Source organism: Trichoplusia ni, chromosome 10 (assembly GCF_003590095.1).
Source record: "Trichoplusia ni isolate ovarian cell line Hi5 chromosome 10, tn1, whole genome shotgun sequence".
In the NCBI taxonomy this organism is placed as follows: domain Eukaryota; kingdom Metazoa; phylum Arthropoda; class Insecta; order Lepidoptera; family Noctuidae; genus Trichoplusia; species Trichoplusia ni.
Window position 1 is genome coordinate 3301333 of NC_039487.1, and position 15834 is coordinate 3317166.

The 15834-nt window shown below is 35.8% G+C and overlaps 3 protein-coding genes across 3 annotated transcripts; 1 reads left to right on the forward strand and 2 right to left on the reverse strand.

The window, feature by feature from the left end:
- The first annotated feature begins 873 nt into the window (after positions 1 to 873).
- Positions 874 to 3347, forward strand: LOC113498254 (organic cation transporter protein-like). The gene is made up of 4 exons (XM_026878199.1): positions 874 to 1131; positions 1320 to 1660; positions 1968 to 2375; positions 2448 to 3347. Exons 2-4 carry the CDS (start codon positions 1326 to 1328, stop codon positions 3121 to 3123), a joined length of 1419 nt encoding a protein of 472 aa, XP_026734000.1. The 5' UTR covers positions 874 to 1131; positions 1320 to 1325; the 3' UTR covers positions 3124 to 3347.
- Positions 3348 to 3448: 101 nt separating this feature from the next.
- On the reverse strand, positions 3449 to 7723 carry LOC113498255 (lysocardiolipin acyltransferase 1-like). Its single transcript, XM_026878200.1, has 7 exons — positions 7657 to 7723; positions 7466 to 7572; positions 7114 to 7393; positions 6796 to 6992; positions 5351 to 5529; positions 4719 to 4822; positions 3449 to 3713 (listed from the first exon to the last, which is right to left on the reverse strand). Exons 1-7 carry the CDS (start codon positions 7706 to 7708, stop codon positions 3469 to 3471), a joined length of 1164 nt encoding a protein of 387 aa, XP_026734001.1. The 5' UTR covers positions 7709 to 7723; the 3' UTR covers positions 3449 to 3468.
- Positions 7724 to 7916: 193 nt separating this feature from the next.
- Positions 7917 to 9714, reverse strand: LOC113498253 (organic cation transporter-like protein). The gene is made up of 3 exons (XM_026878198.1): positions 9225 to 9714; positions 8742 to 9149; positions 7917 to 8666 (listed from the first exon to the last, which is right to left on the reverse strand). Exons 1-3 carry the CDS (start codon positions 9539 to 9541, stop codon positions 7934 to 7936), a joined length of 1458 nt encoding a protein of 485 aa, XP_026733999.1. The 5' UTR covers positions 9542 to 9714; the 3' UTR covers positions 7917 to 7933.
- Positions 9715 to 15834: the final 6120 nt, after the last annotated feature.

Sequence of the window (15834 nt, forward strand, 5' to 3'; positions counted from 1 at the left end):
CATTCAATTTGGGTTCATGATTGTTTATTTCTCACTTCTATAACTGGATTCTACTTTATAAATTCACTTTTTTCTATTTTGATTTTTCACTGTTCTTGGAGACCCAAAATACTCTATCTAATATTTTATCAGTTTAACTTATGTGATTCTTGCAATTTTTTTCATGGTAATGATATTTTGGGGTTTATTGTAATCGTTGAAAATGCCTGAAAAGTGGCCTACTTGAAATAAAACATTTATAATTTTGATTCATGAATCCGCTGCGCTCATCACCAGATTTTCAGTTACGAAATCAAAGCATGACCACCTTCTAGGCTGTCTCTCACACAGCTGTAAAATATTACTAGCGGTACTGGTGGAACTACGGTGTGCAGCGGTGGTAACAACTCAAGCGAAAAATCGAAGTAATATATCTATTACATGCAAATCATGTTAATACATGTCTGATATTGAAAACAGAAAGGAAGCTGTATACCGATTATTTTTAAGTAAGGCAATTAATTATACAGCCTCACGCGAACGCAGTTGTCACGAGCTAGTGTAACGGTTCCCTTTAATTAATTTAAGCGAATAAATGCAAAAGCCTTTAAAAATGAAGTATTTTCCGTGGAAATACTCGTTAACTAAATATTAATTAAAAGTAATAAAACGTAGGTAATGAAAATCTATTACATGTAAAAACGATTTTCCTGAAATAACAATTAAATCTAGGAGTAACAAGCAACTAATAATGTATGAAATTCATTTTTTTGATAAAGTAACAACATAAATTTTGCATATTAGACGTATCATTAACTACAATAAATTAATTGATAACTGTGCGTTACCTATACTATAAAACAAATATAGACGTGAATTCACATGTGAAAGATAACAAGGTAAGCTGGTAATCCACAGACGCGACCGAACCAGATAAAATTTCATACAAGGTTTGAACGGAACAGTTTGCCAACACTTGAACTCAATCTGTGACAAATCTTGAAGGCCTACCTTTAAAACGAAATCTTTTGCACGTTTACAAACAACACTCCGCTTAGTTCAAGATACGGCGTATCCTATCGAGTCGAATGGGATTGTGTTTTGTTTTTCAAGAAGAAATCAATAGTATTTGATGTTGTGTCTGAATAAACGGTGAGTGATTGTAAATAAATTATATATTTTTACATGTGTTATAAAAATTAAAGGTAAGTGAATAACGAAAAAAAAAATTTATTTTTAAAATTGATGTTAATATTAGTTAAAGTTCTTTAAGTAAATTAGATATAAAAATAATAATTTATGTGACTGTACTAAGTGAAGTTGTAATCGTTAAATTTCAGACGATAATGGACGAAGATCTTATAGAAACAGCAATTGGTCGTTTTGGAAAATATCAAACATGGATTCTGTTACTTATTTCAATCGGAAGGTTCCCTACAGAATACCAGTTAAACAACGTGGTATTTATTATACCCAGTGTTGAGTACAAGTGCCTGGACAATAACGTGACGAATTACTGCCCTTGCCAAAACCCTGAATACGATACCAATACCATAATCAGTTCGGTAACAAGTGAATTTGACCTCATTTGCAACAAAACCTACTTGGCCAGTTTAGCTCAATCGATGATGCAAATCGGAATATTGGCAGGCAGTTTAATATTTGGATATTTTTCTGACAGGTAAGTGGTACTTGGAGTTTTTGTTATAGCACAATCACTAAGTTCTGTGTACTTCAGCTCTGTGTAATCACTAAGTCCAGCGCAATCCTCAAATCAACCAACAAATGGTCCCCACGAAAGTCACATTACTGCAGTATGATTGAACGTAATTGTGTTTTAAGGCACGCGTGCAAACCACATGTAACAACCATAAAATTACAAAGGAAACAGTTGTTTTGTTGTTGATAAAACCATGCAATTTTATGTCAATGCATGAATGTAATATATGTTTACTGAAACTTGTTAAATATTTTCCATTGTTCTCTAGGTACGGCAGGAAAATTGTTGTATTGATATCACTATTCTTGGAAGTGGTTTTCGTGGCTATTTCTGCAGTAATCCCGAACTTATGGCTGTTTCTTGTATTCCGGTTTTTAATTGGAGTAGCAGTTGGTGGCACTATGTTATGTTGCTACGTACTCATCATCGAATTATGTGGCAAGTCGTTCAGACCTTACGCATCTGGACTCCAAGAAATGCCATTTTTGATATCATATATAAGTCTCCCAATCATAGCGTATTTTGTGAGAGAGTGGAGACAACTACAGCTAGTGACGTCAGTACCATGGATCATCGTCATAGCATATTACTGGCTGATACCTGAATCTCCTCGATGGCTGATCACTGTTGGAAGAAAGCGAGAAGCTATTGCAATCCTTACACACATTGCTAAAAGGTATGTAAAAATACTTTAAATACCTATGACTATAATATTAAATTGTACTTATTATTATATTACTGCTTCCAGGAATAATAGACCAACAGATCAAATTGAAAGTATCGTCGAAAAGGTTGAGTTGCAGAACAAGAACCAGACACAGACGGGCACATTCGTGGACCTATTTAAGACTCCGAAGATCAGAGCGTACACATTAATAACTGCGTGTATTTGGATGTTCTGCTCACATACGTTCTTCGGTCTCAACCAATACATCGGCCGACTTCAAGGAAACATTTATCTCAACGTGATACTGTCCGCTGCGTGCCTCACGCCAGGTTTATGTCTAGTCATCTTCGCGACGTTGTACTTAAGACGGAAAGTGAGCGTCATATCTAGTTTCACAACGGCTGCCGTATCTTTATTAGTATTTATTTTCATACCGAGTGATATGAGAGCTGCTACTTTAGCATTTGCTATAATAGGTTTGACAGGAGCCTATACGTCTTTTGTTCAAGTGTATCTATACTCTTCAGAAATATTCCCTACAGTGATAAGGAACAGTGCTATAGGTTTTGCCTCAATGTTTGCTAGGTTCGGAGGTTTTATAGCACCTTTTGTTGTGAATATAGGAACAGAATGGGTTTCTATTTTAATTTTCAGTGGAGTTGCGTTTAGTGCAGCAATTCTTTGTTACTTCCTTCCTGAAACGAAGGCTACAACACTTCCTAATACGATTGACCAAAGAGAACAGGCAAAGTCGTAAAATTATTTTTTATTTAAATTATATACAGGATACGTATTCGTGTAAGGTTATTGTTATGTTAAATGTTAGAGCTAAGTAATCAGTTAAACAATAAGACTTACAAGTGTCCTCGAGGTCATTTAGTTTTAACTAATCATGCTAATTACCTTACTAAATATAGAATAACAGAGCGAGAACAATAATTTATTACTAATTAAAACAAGAAATAAATATTCTAAAAATAACGACGATTATTATCTTTATTACAATAATTCATAACTTTGGCATTCATGAGAATTCACAGATGCATTTTATTTAACATCATTCTAAAATCTACTAACTAATTACCTACTTCTAAATCATTGACTACACTAAAGATTTTTCAAGAAGTTTGTATTGAATATTATGGAATCCCCCAAAATACCAAGTTATAAAAATAAATAACAAACAGTGATAAATGACCCAAAATTGGAATAACACGCTATTGACCAACGAGTATAGGAATAGTACGTCGATTGCTGTCCAGAAAATGAATCCTATTTTTGCCACAAACAGAGACCTTGGAGTTCGGTATTGCGGTGCCCTATTGGATTCTAGATCAACGAAGTGACCTGAAAGTAGAAAACAAATGACGATTAGATATATACAAAATATATTAAAGTATATTTTCGTTTTTGTTTGAAATGTGATGGGCTCATTGGTAATCAAAAAATCAATATTTGATAGAATAATGTTACAAAATCCGGTCAAGCGTGAGTCTAGAATAGGCTAAGGAATTGTTAATTTGCAAAGACAATGGTCACCCCTAAAATGTCTGTACGAACCGTGTTGAGGTTAGTACATCGTTTTTTTATAGAATTTTCATTAAACACTTCCTAGCATTTCCCCAGCTATGCTGGGGCTAGCTTTCAGTATAACCGGATGCAGCCAAGTATCAGTGTTTTAAAAGGAGCGACTGCCTATCTGATTTCCTTAACCCAGTTAACAAGGCACCACGATAGGTTTGGCAGTCTGACACCTCTGACTACTAATAACTTAAAATGACAGCCGGCTCCTACAAAATAATGTGCCCTCTAAAATACGGCGAAACTCGTTATTACATAGATAGTCACTACTCCACGGACCGACTGATCAATCGTAGCATAACCTGTGAGCAGTTGTAGCTTAGCCACGAGGTCATCCATCTTTTACAAATTTTTATTATGTAACAAAAATACTCCATCCATGTATGAAAATTTTACCTATAAGTATGTTTGTGCCTACACGGTCCATGACATTCAGCTTGGTGACTCGTTCAACTGGTGGTTTTTACCCTTTACGTTTGTTTAATAAAACATATCTTATAATTATGTAACAGTCTAGGTATAGTTGACCAAATAATAAATTTAAAACTAAAATGGCTATTTTATATAATTCACCGTTTCTCTTTTTGTATAACACTTGCCCACTCATGTCCCACATTGGCACCATAATATTTTGGACGATTAGCAACGTTGACGTCAAATACAACATATTATGTCTGACATATAGGCGTACACCGGATAGAATTGACTTTAAATGACGAACCAATTGCTTTTGTTTTTTCATGAACATCTCTTTGTATACTAAATACTAACCTTCATTGTGGAATTTGAAAAGAGTTTGTTCTTTTTCCCGCCAGCGGTCATTGAGCCAGATTTTTAGGTCTGTATCATCTTTAGGAAGTTTGTTTATAGAATATCTGAAATCAATAGAAGTAACGAGTTTTAAACTATTTTATACTTGTAGATAAGTTACATTTCTCCCAGAGCAAACTGTTGCGGTAGCGGTCACGAATAATGAAAAGTAGGTAATGTCATACCTAGAGATTTGATTGTTTTCTAAAGCGCCAATGCCCTCTATTTGGTTTTCGTTTGGTTTGGTTATTGTCATATTTTTAAACTAATTAGGTATGATTTATATTATAAGATCGATTTTTTTCTGCTTGATTTCTAAAAAACCAAAACTGTGCACAACATGACATAAGCAATTTATACGGCACAGGAAAACACGCAACCTGGTTGGCAATGTAAAACTTAACGTATATGCTCATAGTAATTTAAGATACGCAAATAATTAAATCCAAAACCTAAGAAACTTCTATCACTACCAATCAGGCGCCAGAAAATAAAACATTTTTTATTAAAATACCTAAATGATTATAATTAAATGTTTAAAAAGTAAACCATTATTCGAAAAGAATGGAATTCTTCGATTTTCAGAACTTTACCGTTTGCAGTAGAAGTACACGTGCGTAGGGATTTTCCCTCGCAACAAATCCATTTCAGTTTGAGCTGGTTTATCGTAAGCGATGGTGATGTCGTAGACCGAGGCCAGACCAGACTCTCGCAGACGGGAACATAAGGCAACCCAACCCGTGGTCCGCGGATGCAACACGAATTTGTAGTTCTGAAAGCAAATATTTATGCCACATCATAAAATTATTAATGGATTGAGCAAAAATGTATAAAACCAGCCTGTTACTTAGATATGTATAGCTAAGGAAAGCGCTCTTCCCAAGAATGCTCTTCAAACTATCCCTTTTTTAAAAATTACTTGAAATTTTTTATCTTATAAGAAGGCCAAAGAATTACTCTAATAGGTACTTCTTTAGCTTTCCTTTAAGATTGTTATAAAGCCCACTTTATTTTGGGATTCCAAAGGAAAACGGAAAAACAGAACTCTTTTGGGATCATTTAGCTGTCCCTCCAATCTCTCTCAATCAAGACCATTGTTCTCATTAACAAGAAGAAACTTATTAACATAAAAGTACTTAAGTCTACTTTCCTGAAAGCTGCGAAAAAAAAACAAATTTCAGAAGAATGAAAACCTGAAGGAAACATCCCGTGAACATCAGCACTAGAAATTAGATTCAAAGCAACGTCTTACAGCATTGCTAAACGAAAAATTGCGAAATCCTAAGACTTTTTTTCCTATTTGTTCGGAAGCCTCAGTGTCGCGAGTATGACTCGCATTTGACCGGTTCTTTTGTAACCTTTCCAATTTTATTTTTAGCGACTATCAATAACCGCATCAGACTGAACTCTAACCTTCTACCAAAATAAAAATATTATATGCAAATAATCACAATAAATTAATTTTATCAACTCCAAGAAATGTTACTGCTTACTTGATACCCTTTCAATCTAGCAAGTCAATTATGATGAAATCAGGGTGATAAAATGAGTGTAATTATTACTCAATAGGTAGAAGCTTGTAAGAAGTAAATGAGTAACGTACTAGATGTAGAAATCGCTGTGACATGCCTAGATCAGCTTGCCACTATACTTAGACCTGATGCTAATAAAGGGGTATAAAAACATTACTCGTAGATATTACATTTCCTCAATCACTTTCAGTACGTCCATCATGATGCAACAAAGAATTTCTTAGCAAAATAAATAGTGAAGATGGTTAGGCTTATAAATCATTAATGGATCTAAGTAATTTGCAATTTAAAATCTGAATCCCAAATGGCTTGACGATGCATTTAAATTTGATTCAAGAATAAAGATTGCACGACGAGGCCTCGTTGATGACTGTTTTATTTAGTGAACCGGAAAAACAATGTCTTTACCTGACTGATAAAAACAAGTATAAGTATAAGGAACAAGGTTTGTACTCATGGCCGATGACTTTATAATCTACAGATTAAGGTAATAGGGAAAATCATACCTGCAAATTGTTAGCAGAAGCAAAGTTTGCGCTGCGTCGCCGATTTTCGTCACTCAAATCCGTCCCTTCAGGGAACAAAACAAGCCTGTAGTCATAGTTGAGCTTCGAATAGTAATCAGCGAACTGAGATAGATTAACTTGGTCCTCTCGCCAATTTCTTTTCACGTACAAAAAAAAGTTTAGCTGCATTATCCAACCTGTAATGAAATAATTTATATTACGTAAGTTAATTGCCACTTACCACGATAAAAGTGCCAGGTTAAAGGCAAATAAATTACAAATATAATATCAGTATCAACTCCAAAATTATTAACTTACCCATGCCCGGAATAGTTTTGATTTCATCTTTTAATACAAACTTAATTTTAGACTTCCCTAAAACGTCTAAGACACCACTTGGTTCCCTGCTATCTTCAACTGTTTGTTTGCAGCTACATATTTCACCGGCAGGATTTTGGGTAGCGTGATAGAGAGCAATCCATACATAGTTCCAGTCAACCCTTGTCCGATGGTTCATCACAATTATGGTCTTTTCATCTGGATTCACGAAATCCCCAAAATGATGTAACTGCGTATTAAAGCAGCATTGAAACAGGGCCTGAAATAACACTTGTATTAGATACATTGATTTGTAAAACTAATAATCACATTTTTTTTATGTACTTCTTACCACTGGATACAGTTCCCACAAAGAAAACAATATATCAACCAATTTTCTATATATTCTATGACTAACAAACATCAGGTACATAACAGGACAGTAAAGAATGAAGAAGCCTGAAATTAGAATATCGTAAGTCGCTAGAAAATATGATTAAAAATATAAGGCAGGTACATTTAAAAGTATTATGAAGTACGCACCAGATAGTATGGTGTAATACCAAGCAGTGCAGAGCAGGAGACCCAGCGCCATGGTGCCGCGGGCCACCGGCTTGCACTGACGCGCCCGGAAGCCTCGCCAATGCCGATGTCGTTAGATTAGAACCCCTACGTGATCTAATAAGCCTTATTACATGACACCTTGCCGTAGAACGACAGAAAAGACAATACCTTATTCTATTTATAATGTATGGTAAAAATTCACAACCTTTTATGCTACATATCTTTTACTTTATCTGTTATTATGTGGTTTTACTCCTCATACTGCACTTTCCGCAATATTAACGTCTCTGTTTCTTGCTGGTGGAATTTGATGTTTACCCAATGCTTCTTCGGCTTCTTCAATCGTCATCATTAGCTCACAATCTTTCGTTTCAGGCAACCACAGACAGAGTATTGCAGAGATCAAGGGAAATATACCAAAGGCTACAGGCGCACACCATTGCCCATGTGGCCTAAATGCGGCCACAAAGGGTGCTATCATAGCTCCAACTCTAGCCATCATTGAACAGATTCCTATTGCAGAATTGCGAACAACAGTCGGGAACATTTCAGTGCAATATAAATATATTAAAACAAAAATAACGTAACTGAGACATTCACCGACACATCCAATTACTACAGACGCCTTCCCTTCAGGCACAAATGCGACTATAAATAAGCACAAGCTGCATAAAGCATTTCCACTCACGACAACAGTTTTACGCCTCGAGAATTTGATCAAGGGTATGCAAATGATACACCCGCATAGACACACACTGCCAGTGGCCACGACGTTTATGAACACATCACCAGTTAAGTGGCTCACATAGTATGCAATGCCATAGAAACAGTAGCTGCATGAAAGCCAAGCAAACGACATTATTAAGAGATTTGTTCTTAGAGTTTTAATTCGAAATAATTCAAGCACTGAACTCTTTTGTCTCGCTTGTCTGCGTTCCATGTAATACATTTCGACTTTTTGTCTTATATCCTCCGTCGGTAATTTGTTGCTAAAATAAGAGATAATAAATTTGATAAACCTCTTAAAAAGTAGATATAATCCCTATATAAATCAGTCAACTTACAATTTTGCCACTTGCTCCATTAAAACTATTGCTTTTTCAGTCTTATTCGTCGCAATTAACCATCTAGGTGTTTCTGGTAAAAGGCAAATATAAAACAACAGAACAGCGTTTACGAGAGATATGAAAAGTTGAAAATACGTGTAATCTCTAATGTAGTAGCCCACCGCTGCTAATGCGATGTGTCCAGCTGTGAATGGGATGTGATACAACGCTGACACCACGTCTCTAGTCACATTCCCTACATATTCCATTACGATTACAAAAGAAATAATCATGATGCCGCCATTTGCAACCCCGACCAACATTCGGACAATTGTGAAACTCCAAAAATCTGGCAGGAACGATGCCATCACTCCGGTTAATATTTCTATTATAACTGATATAATCAATGTTGGTTTTCGGCCATATCTGTAAAACATTTCAAAGACACTAAATACATTTCCCAAATAAATAGGCATATACTGAACGCGAAGAAATACGCACTTATCTGAGGCTACTCCAAACATTAAACTGCCGGCGAGAACACCAAATTGGAAAACCGTTTGGGTGAAATCTTTCAGCCATGAATTCTCGCAAATCAAATTCCATTCAGTAACAATAGTTCTAGTGAAAACAGATTTATCAAATACAGGATTATCGCAACATGTTTCGTTATTAGGGCAGGTGTAGTGTGCCGGTGGAGCCAGAAATATAATTGCCATTTGATGAAAAGCTACTCCGAACTTGCTCAAGAAAACAATGAAGCACAGCCACCAGTGATACCGCCCGAAGTTTCCAATCAAATCATTAATCACTGCCATTATGTCAAAAAGATCATGTGCCGGTTAAAAAATATGATAGAAATTCTCATTATTGCGTATACCAAAGTAAAATGCACGTGTAATTTGCAATACGCTAAACAAAGATATTCAATAAAGATCACAGTTTATAAACAATGTCGCAGGTAAAAACAGGTAGGTCTCGCTCAAGGTTAGTTTTCCCTACAAATAGTTCAACATATTAGCTTATGAATTACAAGTAACAGTGCATAGATACACAGGCAGTACTTTATGCGCAAGGTCAAACATATAATTTATTAGACATTGAATTGGCGACTCTAATAACAGTCCGAATTTAATGAAGTAGATTGACATTATCACAGTACCTACTGGTTTTTTCCGGATACTTAAGTGGAAATATACTACATATACATTCAATATTTTATTGGTTCATATTAATATATGTTGTGAAGACTTGGCCCAAACAACATCTGTACAAATAACTTATTGAAAATAAGATTAAAATACAATACATAATTTGAATTTTCGTTAAATCCGAGAATCGAATCGATTGCCAATGGTTCGCGGAATTATCACAGGTGTGAAGGCGAGAAAACGCATTACATACTGTAGAGTGGCATCTCTCTTTAACCGGCGGCATAATGTTACTTCGAGTCATGTTAAGGTCCGCAGAATTTGTTTTTGATTTTACACGAAATCCATGTGTGAGAATATTCGAACGCCTTTTTCACAGAATTTTACGTAAATTTATAATTGCTTGCCATAACCCACATCTTATCTACATTTCGGGGGTTCGTTCCTTGCGACTCAAATCCTTTTTGTAGGTACCAGAAGTACTCTCATTATATTCAATCGAACTTTTTGCAATACTAAATAATTGATGGTATTTGTGATCAATTGATCACGCACGTGATTACATTACATACTCTGATATAAAACGTTGGAAACACCTCCTCAAATACAATGGGAAACGTAGATATCAGGGACATTGTAATAAAACCATCCTCTGGTGTACTATTACTATGTGTTTTTGTGTTGATTACCGCGATATGACTAATGTAGCGACATTTCCGATCTAATAAACATTAATTATGTGGGGACTAACAAAAAAGAGTTATTAAATGGTCCTCATGCGTACTTAAAAATAGCTATGATATGAGCTTGGCTTATTAAAACTATGCCTACAATTACAATAGCATTTTATCACAGTAAATATTTAATGACTTATTTTAGTTCTACTACTGAATCACAAAATAACTCAGGTCGGTATTTAAGTAGTTTGACGACCTGAATAGTGTCGCCGTTAATTAACTTGGCCTTCGTTTCTCGTAACTCCATTCCCTCATTGGAAAATGAGTACTATTTTCTCTTTAAAATACAACGCATTAATCAGACGCGCTTGTCGTGTTTCTAGTAACAATATACTGTATGTCACCGCAAAATTATGACAATTAGGGCCTTCGTTGATTGCCAAAACAACGACTACTACGTTACTGACCAAACTGTTCTGTACTTACTATCACCCAACTAGGGCTTAGCCTGCTCTACAGTTTTCTCGCGCATTTCATCCGCAGTGGTTCACTCGGAGTTTAGTCTAAGCTGAATAAAGCTGTCTATTCGCAACGAAAATTGTTGTTGGGAAGACGATTGATAATTGAAAAGGATCGATGGACTATAAACATTGGTATTATTTTCGGTAACAAATAAAGTATTATAACAATGTAACAAAGTTCATGAAAATATAATAGCCTAGTTATTTTTTTCCTATTAGTACCACACATTAATGACAAGAAATCCTCTTCGTCACAAAAGAAAACAACTGTGCGAGTACCTAATGTCGTTTACATATTATTTAAATGATAAATAATTTCCAGTCCGCAACTATTTACTCGAAATCTAAGCTATAAAGTTATACGTCATACAACTCGCGTGATCCGAGCCTTCTTATCTCATTACGGGCAGCATTTCATTAAAGATTCGCAAATGGTATTATGTAATTACAGAATTATGATAAATTATTCTTTGGTCGTCATTTTTTTTCCGTTCCTTTACATGACATTGTGGCTTCCCTCTTTTATTACTGGTAATAACGTTGCTTGCATTCCCTTTTTTTCCTTACTCAAAACAATATTAATTTTCTCGCAGCCAAAAATATGCGATTACTCTTTTGTTTTCGTAAGAAATATTTAATATTAATAACTTCTCTTGCTTTGCCATCTTTGAACATTGTTACGGTTCTATACTCAAAGGTCTATCCCTAGGCTGTTGTCATGAACCGTGTTGGCTAGATAGTTGAAAATTTACAAAATCATTCATCATTGGCCTAGCCTTTTCCCAACTATGTTGGGGTCGGCTACCAGTCCAACCGGTTTCAGCTAAGTACCAGTGTTTTACAAGGAGCGACTGCCTATCTGACCTCCTCAACCCAGTTACCTGGGCAACACGATATCCCTTGCTTAGACTGGCTGTCAGACTTTTTCAAGCTTCTGACCACCTGTAACGACTGTCAAAGATGTAGGAATAACAGCCGGGACCCACAATTTAACGTGCCTTCCGAAACACGGAGGAACTCGTTATGACAAAGATGGTCACCCATCTACGGACCAACCGCGTCAAGCATAGCTTAACCTGTGATCGAATCACTTATGCGGTTATAGCTTAGCCACGAGCTCCTCCTCCTCCTTGAAAATTTACAAAATATGTGTATTAATTGTTGTGACGGTCATAAATTTGAAAAACACTGCCGTTTTTTCCCTTGAAACTAACAACATTACAATCAATCAATCATTCAATTCCATCAAATGTTATGAACATTGGAGGAAAACTGCTGAATTTTTTAAATGGCTTATGGTCGAATGAGTCGGTCAGGTATCAGCTGTCAACTGATAGTTTAAATCTATAAGCCACTGAAAAAAACAATTGGAGATAAGGGCATTATAGTCAGATCTTACTTGTAAAGTTGATTAAAAGCCTGAATCTCGTGGTCAGTCCGGATAGTTTATACAACTTGATAGCGGGTTTTTCAAGACCACGATTATTGTATACAATTTTCCTAAATTAATGTATCGATAAGTCATGTATTTATTACATTTGACTACTTTCGTTGCGGGTTCCTAGACCTTCAATCTTTTCCCCGGGATATAGCGAGCTTAAATGCTGTATGGTATTCGATTGCTGTCATTGTAGGATTTTAACTGCAATTTTAATTCACATCAGTACTTTTATAATGATCACGATTTTTTTTTTGTCCAGTGGAAATCCTCATGGACATCCTTCGCCCTGGGGAATTCGAAGGGGTGTGCCGGACTCCTACCGGATAAAGCCACTGGAATGCTTCCCGCTTCCTTTAGTCGGGGGCTAAGCGGGAACGCTTCCGCAGTCTACCGCGAAATAATGATCACGATTAGCTTAACATAGAAAAAATTAGAAGTTATATTTAATAGTAGTAAATAACCTTGTTCGCAGTATTATCTGTTTACCTATATAATCTATATGCTTATATTTATTTGACCCCTGACTATTTGTATGGAAAATCGCGTTACATATTATGTCTATGTGAAGGTAATTTCACCGCGGTATCTCGACGACGCCTAGTGCTGTTATTATTACAATAGGGTATTTGACCAAATATATTACATAAGTGATTATATTTTATGAAATGAGTAAAAAGATAAAGATGATCAAATGCTTTTTAGAGGAAACTAAAGAAGTGGGAGCTATTAACGTCACTTGCCCGTAATAATTGTCCTGTTAGTAAGTGATGTCACACGTGATTTTATCACAGAAAAAATATGTACCCAGTTTATTTTAAGGAAATCTGATGGATTAATTAATATTTTGAAATCAAATGCCTTTTTAAGAATTGATGGATCTAGGAAGTTCGCGCGTTCAATTTGGAAATGCTTCCGTAATTGTTCGATGCAGCGCTGATTTGTGGCCAATCATAAAATAAAAAATATGGATAAAAAAAATAGCAATTTCATATTATTTCCTAGTATGACTGAATAACTGTACAAACTAATGTAGCGATTAGTTTTGCAAGCAGGTTTACCTTGCTCGTCTACGCATTCAAGGCCCTTAGGCCTTTATTCTAAACTAACTGTAGGTATAAACAATAAGTTTTTATTATTCTACGACTTGCATAGTGATAACATTACAAGTAGGTATTCCATAGAAGTAGCCCTGGTGCAGGACATTTCCACTCACAAATTTCATTGATCCCTACTAATATTATAAATGCGAAAGTAACTCTGTCTGTCTGTTACGCTTTCACGTCTAAACCGCTGAACTGATTTTAAAGAAATTTGGTACAGAGATAGAGTTGACTTTGAGAAAGAACATAGGATAGTTTTTATCCCGGACTTTTGAAGAGTTCTCTTGGAAACGCGGTATAACCGACCTCGACGCGGGCGAAGCCGCGAGCGAAAAGCTAGTATTATATAATGTGCAGTGACCACCAGACCTAATCTCCGTTGTAATTGTTTTGCTACATATTTTAATTAACCTAGGCATAGAAATTTCTTAGTTAATTAAAAGAACCAACCAAACTTATGCTATATAGGCATTTACTTAATCTTTTCAAGTGTACCTCAAGTGCGGATCTGTCAGCACTTGGCTTATACCCCCAAGTAGGTACGAGAGTATTTGCAATTTTAATTCAAGCCCTCAAAGATACGCGCTATCAGCACGGAACAAAAAAGATAAAACTACGTAACAACTAACACACGACTTCTATTAGATCATACATGTAAGTATCTATGAGATATGAAACTTAGATAAGAATGAGAAAAACCAGACCAGGTCATTATCGGCCTAGCCTTTTCCCAACTATTTTGGGGTCGGCTTCCAGTCTCATCGGTTTCAGCTGAGTAACAGGTACCAGCTGCGTATCTGACCTAGTTTACCTAACACGATACACGATACCTCTTGGTTAGACTGGTCGTCAGACTTTTCAAGCTTCCGACTACCTGTAACGACTGTCAAAGATGTAGGAATAACAGCCGGGACCCATTAATTTAACGTGCCTTCCGGAACACGGAGGAACTCGTTGTGACAAAGATGGTCCATCTATGGACCAACCGCGTCAAGCGTAGCTTAATCTATGATCGACTCACTTATGCGATTATAGCTTAGCCACGAGCCAGATAATGTCAAGAATTGGCTTGTTCGCAAGTCTCGAAACTAGTCATCGCGGGTGCCATACAGATATACAGTACCTAACTGTTTCACACGTGCACGTGTCTTACCTACTGGCACTAAAAACATAAAATACAATAAATCTAAATCCTCTTTGTCCTTTATTGAACTTTAAATTGCATTTTGATGATAAACGTGTTTATGAATATCATTAGAACATTAAAATGTTTTATGTAGCGCGCGAAGCCGGTTATTGCACCAATAAATAGTTAAAATATATCTTAGTACCTATACTACAAGTAGCCCAGTCATAATTCTAAGAGCTCAAGTTGTCAAGAGACTGGCACAGGAAAGAAAAAATTGGCACGAGAAAGAGGAGGATTATGCCCAGCAGCGTGAGGACATAGGCTATGGATGTTGATGATGATGAAGTTGTCAAAAAAATAGTCATAATGATCTTCGTGTATTCGCAATGATAGCCTAATAAACAAATAAAATTAAACATTTTAAATAAATTATTACTTTGCTTTTAATATTAATGACTATATTTAAAAACTGGTGGAACAAGTTTATTTGCACAAAATGGTTTAACATACAGAGAAACCAGAAGTCTGCATAAGTATACACTGATTTTCAGTTTCTCGAACATTTGTGCATACAATTAGTATTGTGTTTTTCTTTTAAAATTTACCGCATGTCGATTGTAGAGTCAAAGCGCATTGTTACTTTACTGGTAAATTGGATCTGACCCAGCTTGTTTACCCATTTACGAGTATATAGATAACTAACTGTTGACCGCAGGCCGCCCGCTACAAATTAAAAATAATCCCATGGGTATATAAAATCGGGATATAACTAAGTGTTAATCCAGGTTATAATCGACCTGTGCACAAAATTTCGTCTAAATAAATTCAATGTTTAGAGTTTCAAACATCCATATCCATACATCCATACATACAAACTTTCGCGTTTATAATATTAGTAGGATTTCTAGAGGGGGTCACCCCTAAACTTTTTCTAATTCTAAGTAAGAATTAGAAAAAGTTTCATAGGTCAAGATGCGTCAAAGGAGTTCGATAAAACTCCGTGACACGAGATTTAAATACATAGATTACCCACTTTACTCCACCCACTATCATAATATGTTTTCAAGGGTGACTCCGCTGCGAAGAAGGTTA